The sequence below is a fragment of the Pagrus major genome, chromosome 8 (genome assembly GCF_040436345.1).
Source record: "Pagrus major chromosome 8, Pma_NU_1.0".
Lineage (NCBI taxonomy): Eukaryota > Metazoa > Chordata > Actinopteri > Spariformes > Sparidae > Pagrus > Pagrus major.
This window is the reverse complement of record NC_133222.1, coordinates 13,189,220-13,202,165: the sequence shown is the minus strand read 5'-3', so window position 1 is coordinate 13,202,165 and position 12,946 is coordinate 13,189,220. Positions and strand designations below refer to the sequence as shown.

Here is a 12,946-nt window from a genome sequence, read left to right as displayed (position 1 = left end):
CAAATTCAAGTGATCAGCTAGTTCCTGATGGCCGAGTGTGGTGTACAGTATGAGCCAATCATATTCACATGCACTGTAGTGCACAATTAAGAGGTATGATTGTACAATAATTCAGAATGATTCCTCTCTTTGAGAGCAGATTCGAAGAACCTACAGTAAATCTATAATTACTCAAAACATCAGGGAAAAAAGTGGAAAGTAGCAGCAGGTAATGTGCTGTTTAAAAGCTGTTGTTTTTTTCCCTAAACCTTCCAAAACAATTTTTTTGGGTGCGTCACACTGTTCAGTACCACATCCATGCCCTTGTTTGCTTCAACTTCCCCCCTCATGAGTTCAAGAGCTAATGTGACCTTAGAGCAACATTAACTCTAATCCTGCTCTCAATACTAACACAAGAAAAAAACACAAATAAAAGGTCATCACTATTTAACTGAACTCTTCATAATTTAGTAAAAGCTTCTTGCTGTGCAGGAAAATCTGCTTTGCTTGTTTTCTCACTGTCAACAACAACAACGAATCCCCGGTAAGATTTATTCATGCTGGAATTTTTATAAAGAGTTACTGAGCACAGGAGCCGAAACCAAAAGTGAAGTTTGGAATCGGACTTGTTCCTCTTTTAGTTTGGCATTCTGGTTTCAATTGAGGAAGTATTGACCAAGAGAATGAAACCAGTGTAAACATGACTGAAACATCCAGAGCTTATGTGTCACTGTGACTTGTTTGTGTTTTAAAAAATGTTGCCCCAAAAAACCTAGAATAAAACCCAGATACATCTCTCATGAGTAAGCGTCATTAGCAGGAAACAAATACTTAAATCATATATGTGCTGTATTTGTTTTTGTATTTCTATGACTTCTCTCAAAATTACACAATGATCCAAACTGTTTTCGACTATTTTTTTTTACACATTTGGTCCCATGATGACGGAAAGTTGCCACAGGCAAGCTGCTGGATGTGATGAAACAGTTTCCTGTACACCAGCCAGAGAAAGATGAGGCCCTCTGTGTGGTTTAATAGAGTCAGTCTTTCACAACTGAAGGTTTAAAACAACAGCAGCTGTGATATGTATGAAAACGTGAGGGAGGGCACTTCCTCTACTACCAAACCATCTCCTACAGATCATGCGTAAGTGCAGGCCTGGGGCTTGTTGTGCTTTCAAATATTTGCTCTGTCTCCATCTACTGGAAAGAAATGTTGGACTGACCAGTATCTAGGCTAGACTGAGTTCAGAGGCATAGAGGAGACAACCAAAATAGCTCATCGAGGCCCAAATGTATTTATTTATCTTCCTGCCTCGGAATTTGGCTCTTTTTCGGTTGTGGCTGACAAATCAAAGAAATGAGGGCTTCGGGGATTCTTCTGCAGGTCACATTTCCGCGTATTGCTGAATTTGCTCCCCACCTCAGATACTGACAGCATCAGCCGGGAGCGGAGTCCTGCTGTCCCGTGGAATCATCACGGCACCGAGGCGAGATACGCATGGAACATGGCTGCGATGAGGACTTTAACCGTGGCGGGTCTCTTTTTGGCGTTTTGCGCTTTGGGACTGATAGCGATAGCGATCAGCACTGACAACTGGTACGAGACGGACGCGAGGAGGCACCGGGAACGCTGCAAGAATTATTCAAACAAAAGAAACGACCCCGGTTACATCTACATCTCCAACAACAACCTGCCACTTCGCATGTTGCCAAAGGAGAAAAATGTGGAGAGGAGGGGCTCCAGCGTCGGCGGCGAGATGCTGCTGCGGGCGAAGCGGCACTTCTTGCCTCCTGCCCCGGCCATGGAGTCCCTCTGCAGTCGGCAGTACAACTCCACCATCACCGGACTGTGGAGAAAGTGCCACCGGGGGGGATTCGACTTGGAGACGGAGGATTTGATCTTTAAAGGTTTGTCTTTGAGGGATCACATTCTGTGCTTTAATGCTCTGTACATTTGTGTTGTTATTGTGTGAATGAAGCGCCACCGGTAGATACTTTGAATGCGCTATCCGAGGTGCTGATGCTGCGCACAGACCCTCGAGGCCTACGCAGCACCAACGCGCGGAGTACAGTTACAACGCACTCGACGCGCTGTGATATTTTCCAGCACAAAAGGGCAAGCTGTAGTAACAGAAGCCTCGAGATGCGTACAATAAGCTACTCCACAGTGGTGTGGGTGGATGGGTGGGTGGTGGTGGTGGAGGAGGGGAGGTTGGGTGCTTATTTTTTGGAGGGGGGTGGGGGGGTGGCAGCAGAGAGAGAGAGAGAGAGAGAGCCTTGTGATATCCTCTCCATCTGATCTCAGTGCTTATGTGACATCCTCTTTGTGTTGTTTACATCCACAGGATTGGTTCCGCGCTGCACTCCAATAAAATACTACTACTCATCATCAGCGTTGCCCAGAAATCTGCCAATCAATCTGACGAAGACAATAAGGCAGGATGAGTGGCACGCGCTCCGTGAGTTTTATTTTTTGTTTTTTCCCCCCCCTTTCATAATCTGATGAATCAATGTCGAGAAACTTGGCATCACCCCAAACAAACACTCCCCCTCCCTCTCTGTTTCTCTTTCTCTTTGCAGATCTCCAGAGGATGACTGCCAGCTTCATAGGCATGGCCATCTCCATCATCCTGTTCGGCTGGATCATAGGCGTGCTGGGCTGCTGTAAGGAGCATGATCTGATGCAGTATGTCGCTGGACTCCTCTTCCTCATGGGAGGTGAGATGCACTTTACATAAAGAGCACTACCCTGCATCACCACAGAGGGGCAGTAAGGTCGTTGTTAACGAAAGGGGGGGGAATGATGCATCAATGGGTGGCTGAGTGTGTCTGACTTATTTTCCTTCCTCTCTGCCAGGGACATGCTGCATAATCTCCCTCTGCACATGTGTGGCCGGGATCAACTTTGAACTGTCCCGCTACCCTCGCTACATGTTCGGGATCCCAGAGGACATCAGCCACGGGTACGGCTGGTCCATGTTCTGTGCGTGGGGCGGACTGGGCCTCACGCTGCTGGCTGGTTTCTTGTGCACACTGGCTCCTTCCCTCTACCCTCCACACACCCCAGTGGTGCACAAGCCCAGGCAGGAGAACGGCTGCGTGTGACAGGCCGCCGCACATCTAACAGACACCTGTCTCATCCTGAAACGGTGACGAGCCCTGTTCAAGAGACAGTTTCACCCAGGGACTCAGAGCAGAGAGAGAGAGCCTTCACACAGCTTGGCACAGAGAAAGCACTGGACACTGGCTCTCGCTCACATGAAAATGACAAAGAGGTGACATATGACTGAAGATGATTTCAGTTCCTCTGGTGCTGTTTTTCTGTCCCTCTTTATGAATGAACTGTTCAGTGTTATTGCTTGCTCTTCGAGAGGAGAATAGTTATACAAGTTTTTTTTTCTTCCTGTAAAATCTGCTAGTTCAAGAAGAAAAAAAAGAGAAAAAGAAACACTGGCAGAAGATCAATAGCACAACTTTGAAATCTGTATTGAAGATCAATCCATGGATGTGTACCGTCACATTTCAAAGGGCAACTGTGTATCATTATGTACCCATTCAAACCAAGATATGTAGGCTACATGTACTTTTTGAATTGTATGTATGCAGATGCATTTGTGTTTATTCAAGGAAAAATATGAGCATTAAGACCAAACTGTGTTTGAGGGAAATGTTTTGTTGTTCTTGAGGTCTTACCCCCCATCGAAATATTTTTGAAAAATAAAACAGCAATGCAAAACTTTTTTTTTTTCTGCCCGTGTAACACACCGAACCAACATGATATAAACGTCTTTGTGGTCGTCTTTTCTCTTGTTCTGAGTCACTGGTGTGTCAGCAGGCAGAGAGGGGCCTGCTGATGGAGTCCAAACATTTACAGCATTACTTTTAAACAGCAGCTGCCTCGGCTGTTTATGTTCCTGTTAGTGTAACAAGGAGTCTGTTTTATTCAACCACTTCTGAACTCTTAAATGTGAAAATGTCATTGACCAAAGCTTGAGTCAGTGACCAAAACTGAGTGACAAAAATAAAACAATCCAAATAAAAAAAGAACAGACGAAATGTAGTAACTGTCTGCAGTGTGTCACAGTCAAAAAATCTCCTTTAAAGGGTAACGTCACCCCAAACATGAAAATTCGGTTGTTATCTACTAACATTGTGGCAAATAAACTGGGCAGGGTGGCAAATAAACTGGGGATAGTTGTTTGTTTATTAGTTGTAAATACATTTGAGAATGTGTTGAAATAATACATGAGTTAAAAGAAGAAAAGTGAGAAAGGGGGAAGGGATATGTAAGTTTTACTTCTACCTACTTCTTTTTGGACTCTGTTACTTCTGTTTTGTTTGTTTTTTATTATGTTGTGTTAACGTTTGGTTCAAAATAAAGTCATTCATTCTGGAGCTTCACAGCGAAACAGTGTTGCAGCATTTTCCTGAACAACTGAAGTAGATGGGGACTTGTTTTAAAATATTTTAAAAAAAACAACCAGAAAAGGACAAAAAAACAGAAAAGGGTTCGATACAGCTTGTCTGGCGTAATCCAAGTCTCCAGAAGCCCAGACATTGATTGATTTGGCGTTATTTTCACTCTTTTTAAAGCGTGTTAGCGTACACCCTGTCTGAAGCAGATGCAAGAGCTCCACCACGTTAACGTCTTTTTAAATTAGTTCGGGATATCAGTGCTTCTGGAGACTTGGATTACACAAGATGAGCTGTATGGAGCCATTTTATGTTTACTTTTTATCGTTTGTTTTTATGTTTTAAAACAAGTCCCCATCTACTTCAGCTGTTTAGGAGAACGCTCCAACACTGTTTTGCTGTGAAGCTCCAGAAATGTTTTGTGGACTACAAAAGTCCCCCCCCCGACTTTCCGTTGTAGCAAATAATGACTGACTTTTCATTTTTGGGTGAACTTGTCCTTTAATAAATATTATTGAATCTGCATCAACAGTTTCCTGATCTCATACTTTATTGTGACATCAGCACAAATTTCCTCTTGTAATATGATTGATGACCGTTAAAAGGTTTAATCCATTGACAACATGCGTACCAGCCGCTTTAATTACTTTCCCACAACTTTTATTCCTAATTAAATCTTTCTGACATACAATTCGATTGATAGCACCAATCATTTCCTGAGGTTTCTCTGCCCGTTAGCATCTCCTTTCCACTGCTGTATTGCTCAAATGATGGCCTATTTATTAACTTTGCAGAGTTATGGTGAGCAGCTGCAGCCTCGAAAGAAATCCCTGCTGTTGAGTACCATCGGCCACCAGAGACTGCTTTTGCAAGTAATTATAAGTCCATGACATGATGAATGATATGCTTTATATTATAGACATAGAAATAAAATCTAGAATAAATTATCTTCAAGATGCACAGTTTTTGAATTAAACAATTTCTTATTTTAGCACAGTGCAGAAGTCATCCATTGTTTACAGCTCATAAGTATCAGACACGTGAGCGTACAAGTTTGACAATAATAATCTTAACTCAAGGCCCACTTGCTTGTTTTTTCAAAGCTTTCAACGCCATCTCATGGTCTTCATCGAAGGATGCTCAGCGGGAGTTTTCTCAGTTGTTGAAAAGCACTCACTCTATTGTCATTATAATGTGATCAACAACCAGCATGTATCTTTTTTTCTCAAGATATCTGACTGTATCACATCAATTCTACCAGTCCGGCTACCGGCTACCAGTCACTCAGAGAATTGACTTCAAAATCTTGCTTCTCGTCTACAGATCACTGCTTGGCTCTGGGCAGAAATCCATCTCAGACATGCTTCTGCCATATGAACCTCGCAGAACCCTGAGGACATCTGCGACCAGCCAGGCGGAGCATCCTTTTGATATCATGCAACCCAGACCTGAAATAACCTCCCAGTTTATATTAGACAAGTCCAGACTCTGGCCACTTTTAAATCAAAACTAAAAACCTATTGTGCATACTCGAACCTGGTGGAGTCCAGGTGTGCCGTGGGATTTTGTTACAAACGTACATTATTGTTGCACTATTCATACATACACATACAGACATACACTTTTCTTTTCTGTCTCCCCCTTTTTTCAGTTAACCTACTTTTAATTTTGTGACCTAGTTTGACACTTTGGGATGGCGGCCGACCCGTCCTACAATCCCAAAGTGTCAGTTTTTGATGAATTGGGAATGAGACTCAAAAGTCAACTTTTCTCACAAACAGCACTGTTAAACTTTGCTGTGTTTTTATCCTGTAAAGCACAATGATGTATGAAATGTGCCATTTATTAACAGATGCAGCTAAACGGTGATAGCAGTAGTTGTACTACACAATGGTTTTCATTGCAGTGATAATAATGGTAGGACTAGCAGCAGTGGTAGTATTCAAACAGCTCTCATCTTTCTAATAATAACACCACAGAGGCATGAGGTTTGGGGGCTTTGGAGAGGGATCAGTGTGTTCTCAGGTCAACTCTGCTCTGCATTCCTGACCTTTCTTTGTTTGTCCTTAAAATAAGGCAGTGAGGAGAACACTCTTCACTCAGGCCTTCCTTGTATGAGGTTTGAAACCAGCCTAGAGAAAAATATTCTCACTATAGGTGGAATTTATGATCTGAGCCAAAAAATACAAATTAAGTAGGATGAGTGCTTATGAGAGGTTTCGTGACCGCTCTACCTTCACTTACACAGTGGAAAATTCAACCAAATCTTTTAATCAAATCCTGTGAGCCCTGTGCAGTGCCCCTGAAAATTAGGAGCCTTGCAGACATATAGGGTTTCTCTGCACATGGAGCTCCTGCAGCTCTGGGTTTTTGACGGGGTTGGCTGACTGACTGTGCTGAGCTCCAGAGGGCTGTTTTTAAAACGGGGTCCCTCAGGGGAAGCCGGACTGTGAGGAAAACCAGACAGAGGAAATCACACCCAGTTGCGCCCATGGCAACCCATCTGGCTCGCTCACATCTGCAGAGACATTATCTGTGTAAAAAGAGGGCACGCTTATGGCAGCTACTTTGTGGTTGTTGCAGACATTGGCTGGAAAAAGAGCATTTTTAGATGGTAGTTAAAGAAAATACACAGATGACGACCAGAGGCCTTCAAAATATGAAAGTCAAGGCGCTGCAAATGAAAACAGCCTGACAGTTGGTTAGTTTGTAGAGTTAATGTATTTCAGGAATTCAAAACAACTTACCTCCTACAAACAATGGGTCTGGAATAAGATGTGTTTCAACAAAAGAGTAGATTTGTTTAGATTCAAACAAGTCGTGTGCCACTTTTTATAAGTCTACTTTTAGTGACTCAGAATTTCACCGCAAAATCATCTCAGATCACATTTTATAGACCGTGACAGACAAAGGAGTAGATAATGCAGAGAGTGGCTGCCTCCGGACGAACTTATTTCATACTCGAGAAGATGGCTTCCAGATGGAAGTGGGAGGCAGTGACAGACTTCAGACGCCAATTAACCAGGGCCACTCGATGGGACAGGCAAGCATGCCACTTGAAGTACCAACAACAAACATGGTGACGTAAAGACGTGACAGAGGAGGGAAATCAAAAGTTCAGATTTCAAAGGTTTTCAGTGTTTATGGTGACCTCAGGCTTCAGCGATGGAGATGTTTGTTTTATTCTATTTTATTACAATAAACCACTGAGTGGCATTGTAGGAAAAATTGAGCAAGACATGCAGTAGAAAACTCATGTTGTCTAAAATAAAAGGAAGCATAAAGATATGTGATGAATATTAAGCATTTATTTGATCAATAATAACCTAAAAAAACAACATAAATTATACCATACAAACAAAAATACAGATGTTTTATGGCCAATAAATCCACTTGGAGGGCTTTTATTTTCACAGTCTCTTCAGAATAAAACTTTTCCTCTGGGGTGGCACAAAGGGCTCCATGCAGACTTAATTTATGTCCACATTTCCTTTTCCCCTCCTGACTCAGAGGAATGTGTCGACGTTATTGTTCCAGCTCCCTTTAATGACACACGTCCGAGGAATGGGGATAACCAAAGGTTACAACTATTCAAGATACTTAGAAAGATATTTTTAAGCCACATTGACATTTCCAGCTGTTGTTGAACTGGAGGGTCCCCTCACACACTCTCACACAAACACACTCTCTCACACACACTAAGGTACAATAACCCCACTAAGAGCCAACATTAAGATACTCAGTCTTCAGGCGGCTCAGTCTGGAACCATGACTGCGGATGATGAGAGACAGCAGCTCCTGTTTGTCCTTCAGTCCCACAGAGATGTCAGTGGTTCCCCTCAGAGAGCCCCTGATGTCACTCACTTGCTTCATCACGTGGCCGTTCAACTGTTGCTCCTCTCTCAGCTCAGTTTCTTGACTTTGTTTAAACTTCACCTCCAGCTCCACCAGAGACTTGTCCACGTTATTAAAGGCCTCTCCGATCTGGCTGATCTCCCGCTGGAGGAACTTGCCGTAGCTGTCCTCTCCGTCCAGGTCGTGCGCCACGGTCCGGCCGATGCCCTCCAGCAGCCGCGCCGCGTCCTCCGCCTGCAGCTTGGTGATGATGAAGTCGTCCCGCACCACGGAGTCCCTCTCTTCATTGGCCCCACATGGATACACATCTGAGAATTTGAACAGCATCTGGCACACCTCCGGGTCCTCAGTCTCCTCGTAGTCCCCGTCCGGGACGAAGAAGTGATGGAAAGTGCCGTTGGAGATCTCCGGTTGGAGGGGCCCGGTGTAGACCGCCGAGCAGCATGGCAGAGCTGTGGCCATGATGAGCAGCAGTGGGACGGGATCCATCATGCACCTCCTCTCTCTCTCTTTGGCGAACCGCATCTGCACTGGCAGCCGGATCCAGCGCACAGTTTTCACCCCGGCTCATGTTACACCCAGTCCCCCGTCACCTAAAAGGCACAGACTGCCTGTTTGAGTCAGGAGGGCCCCTGGTGGCCCCTGGATACTCCAACCACACAGTGTCAGCGCAGAGTCACCAGGCTGCTTTCCAACAAGAGTCACACAGGAAACCTTAGAACTGAGCGAACACTGTTTTTAATTTATGTCTGAGCGGAAATTTTGAAGTGCAAAAGGAGTTTTTCTCCATCAGTCACGTTTGAAAACAGACTTTTTATGTCCCGTTTTTTTTGTGTGTGCATTTTAAAACATTAATATTTAAGAGTATAGTTCTTATTAAAAGAGCTTTCAGTCATTTCAGGAGTGAAATAAACTTTTAATATTGTGTTTTGTGCTATAATGAAGCTCTCAGTTGGCAGTTTCTATTACCAGAAATCTTCTCTGACCTTCTTAAAGGGTAACTCCAACATTTTAAAACATTATAGGTCCTATTTGTGAGAAAAGTAGATTTTTGAGTCTTATTTCAAACTTGTCAAAAACTGACACTTTGGGATTGACGTCCGCCATCCCAAAGCGCCAGTTATGGACAATTGAGAGTGAGACTTAAAAATCATTTTTTCTTACAAATAGGTCCTTTAGGCGTGTTTACAGGTCTTTGGGAGTACTACTGGGAAAAAGTGGTACAAAGCCTTTTGTGGCTCCAGAGGAAGCTGCATGTAATCTCATGAATTGCCTCCATAACTGTAAAAATCCTTAATTTCAGAGAGACTGGGGAGGAGCAGAGGAGTAACAGATCTCTGGAAACAAGGCAAACGATACAACAAAACCCCAGAAAACTCATAAAACACAGAAATGACAGGACCATGAAAGAGAGACAGACTAAAAAAATGAACATTTTATGAAAACATAAAATGAACATTTGAGTCACAACGACTCAAGTCAAGGATGTCAAGTCAACATGCAGGTTTTTCTTGAACATTTCCTTTACATAGCGTTTTTTTTAAGTTACATCGTGTTTTTTCCACATAGCACAAGTTCCTCCAATGCTATTAAATATTCAAGGCCTGCCTGAATGCAGTCCTGTCTACTGCACACAGCAGTCAAGTCCACTTAGGTACACCGATTAAATGTCACAGCTCTGACTGTAACACAATAACTAGCTATATAAATAAATACAATACAAAGCTTCCACATCTGAATTAAATTAAAATTTCAAGAATGCTGCCATTAATAAAGTGCCAAATGTATATCATCAGAGGAAAAGGAAATCAGATCAGTTGTTTTAATGTCCACAAATAATGTAAGAAAAGAGGAAACAGTCTTTTGTTTTGTTGTCACACAGGAATATGAGGAATAAATGCAATGAATTTTTATCAGAGTGCAGCTCGGAGTCGATGATTTCTATTGGACTCCCAGACAGTGAGAGTGCAGTTAGAGCTCACTCTGATGACTTCAGTCAGGTGATTACATTACCGCACGGAGGGGAGAGTCCCCTGGGCTACGATCCCCTCCACTTCACATCCTGTCTTGGATAATTACATCATCACGGGGTGGTCTCCGATACGGCTCTCAGCATGTCAGCAGCACTCACACAAACTGGAAACATATGGCAGACTGTAAACAAAGAGCTGGAAACTGGCTGTTATTGTCCTCCATCCATTTTTGTTCCATATAGTATGTGCAGTATTGTGATTTGCTGCTACACAACATTGAAGAAATGGTTTGATAAAACACATATGGTTTGGGAACTGTATGAAAGATTTGATGTAATCGTAAACTAAAAAAAGAAGAATGGAAAATCACAAATGTTTGATCCTATTGCCAAGGGCTAGTGTTTAGTATTCTGCATATAGGAGTTGTTGTGTATATTCATCTCTTGTAACAATTGAGAGCCACAAGCAGACTCCACAGACAGCAGGATAAAAGCAGGATTAGCTCTGACAACAGGCAGGATACAGGTTGGTAAAAGGCAGGCAGTCAGCAGCGAACAAAGCCTAGAGATCATGCAGGAAGGCAAAAGTCAGGATCAAAGGATCGAAGATTTGAAAAACAGGAAGGCAGATATAAGACAACAAAGTCAGAACACTGTGGCTCGGGGGCCCGATAGACAATCTGTCAGGAAACAACAGCTAAAAGGAAGACACAGGTTGAGTTTATATACTTTGAGCTGATGAGGGAATTGAGAGCAAGAGTTCAGGTGTGTGAGGAGGTCAGATGATGGGGAAAGGTGAGAACACAGTAGAGACGACTGATGGACCTTTACCAGAGCAAAGGTGTAATCAATCCCATTAATAATGTCTGATCAATTAGTGAACAATATCAGTGAGACAGCCACCTGAAAATTCATTATTTGGTAGCCCTTAGTGTAATAAAATCCTCAATAAGAAATCACACTATCTCTGTACCCGTTTTAACTGATTGTTTTTATGTGCATTATTTGCAGACTTGTTTTAATAGTTTTGTCTTTTTTTCTCAACATATTTGTAAATAAGGACCAGCCCTCAATGATTTTTGAGTTTAACTAAAGGCAAATAAAATACACATCAGCAGGGCCCTGAAACATGTAGGGCCAAATGATATGTGGTGGGGATGCACCAATCGTGAAATTCTGGGTTGATTCTGATGTTTAAATAACAATTTGTCTGGTAGCCGATGCCAAACGCTGATGAGTCAATGAGAGAAGATGGAAATGCGATTTACTTTTTCTTAGCTGGCAGGGTAACGGACTCTTCATTAACAGAGTTGTGGGACTAATGTAGGCGTCCCCCTCAGGAATTTCTTGAGAAAATTTCATGTAGTTGTCCCCTCCAAAATTGGCAATCAATGTTTGGCCCTGCCACCTTCACGATCTTTTTTAAGGTAACTGCTACCAAATCAATTAGAAGAATTTTTCAGCCTTACAAACTGATGGCAGGGATGTCAATACAGCAGCTCATGAATGTGCCAGTGTAAAATTGATGCAACACATCAGATAAACATCGGCCACTGCCACCGCCGAATGTCATCATATTTGTAGAAAGGTCGATAACAGTCAACAAGGTGAACATTTGCTGATAGATCGATGCATCGCTGGAGTGCAGTCCTTACTGATATTATTATTTAGACTGCGTCAAAATATCTATTTTGAAATGACAGGAGGATCGAGTGCTTTCTGCCGAACAGGGTGATTAATCAGATGCAGATCAATGTGGGGATGCTGTTGCAGTTGTGACACCCTCACTCCAGCTCCTTTTTTCACAGTTCATACAGAACATTTTCAGTGTTTTGTTGTTGATTTTCAGTAACTAATTGGAATTGAACAATTACTGATTATAATTTGGCTCTAACCTAAAAAATAATTCAATTAACTGGAGCCAAGATGGACACTATTTGTACACACAGTTTGCATCTTCTACTGTATTTATTTTTAACTGTACAGAGATGAGAGATCTCTCTGTGTTGTGTTACTGCTGCACCACAACAGTGCAGTCATCACATTCAGCAAGAACTTGTGGAAATAATCTAAAATTCAACTTTTGTGTTTCTCATCAACTTCAACTTTGGGTCACCAAAGAAGAGCTTGTTGTTTGTTTGAAAGCTGCTGCTGTACTGCTGAACACACTGTTAAATGAAGGATAGAAGCGAAGACAGCCTGAGGCTTCCCAGTATCCAGGCTTTCTCTGTTTCGTCTTAAGTGAAACACCTGAATAAATAGAGCGTCACTCAAGATAAACACAGATAGAGTAAACTGACCAGCCTGCCAAAGCAGAGTGAGGCTCTGCAGGGCAACGCTGTCTGAAAGCAGATGTAGCAACAAGTGTAACAACAAATATAATTCAGTGGAGTTCGGAGGATGTTCTTGTTGATCCTCTTCTGTAACATGTGTGCGAGTATGTGTGTGTATGGACCCTGAAGCCTGCAGTTTGGACAGATGCCTTTCAGACTGTGGCGATGGGTTTTTTCCTCTCAGTGAAGCCTGAAGGGTCGAGGGCCTGCAGGCTGTGTGGGAGCCAGGCAGCTGACTCACAGTGAATCTCAATGACCTCATGCTCCTCTCAGTGTCAGAATAATTATTTAGGTTTGATAATTCATTACAGAGATGTTTAGTTAGTTATTAGCGATGAAGCAAGGTTTATTTATGCAGCCCTTCATTAACATGGTCTCTGAGGAATTACAAC

The 12,946-nt window shown here is 42.7% G+C and overlaps 2 protein-coding genes across 2 annotated transcripts; one reads left to right on the top strand and one right to left on the bottom strand.

Moving 5' to 3' along the window:
• The first annotated feature begins 1,486 nt into the window (after window positions 1–1,486).
• tmem276a (transmembrane protein 276a) lies at window positions 1,487–3,155 on the top strand. The gene is made up of 4 exons (XM_073472728.1): window positions 1,487–1,889; window positions 2,327–2,440; window positions 2,562–2,699; window positions 2,839–3,155. Exons 1-4 carry the CDS (start codon window positions 1,487–1,489, stop codon window positions 3,084–3,086), a joined length of 903 nt encoding a protein of 300 aa, XP_073328829.1. The 3' UTR covers window positions 3,087–3,155.
• Window positions 3,156–7,682: 4,527 nt separating this feature from the next.
• On the bottom strand, window positions 7,683–8,738 carry fibina (fin bud initiation factor a). The gene has a single exon (XM_073472500.1). It carries the CDS (start codon window positions 8,736–8,738, stop codon window positions 8,112–8,114), a length of 627 nt encoding a protein of 208 aa, XP_073328601.1. The 3' UTR covers window positions 7,683–8,111.
• Between the last annotated feature and the right edge of the window lie 4,208 nt (window positions 8,739–12,946).

Bases quoted from the DNA above. Each gene is read 5' to 3' on its own strand.
- tmem276a (XM_073472728.1), top strand. From the start codon at position 1,487: ATGGCTGCGATGAGGACTTTAACCGTGGCGGGTCTCTTTTTGGCGTTT. The intron at 2,441-2,561 runs GTGAGTTTTATT...TTCTCTTTGCAG, and splicing joins GGATGAGTGGCACGCGCTCC to ATCTCCAGAGGATGACTGCC. The intron at 2,700-2,838 runs GTGAGATGCACT...CCTCTCTGCCAG, and splicing joins ACTCCTCTTCCTCATGGGAG to GGACATGCTGCATAATCTCC.
- fibina (XM_073472500.1), bottom strand. From the start codon at position 8,738: ATGGATCCCGTCCCACTGCTGCTCATCATGGCCACAGCTCTGCCATGC.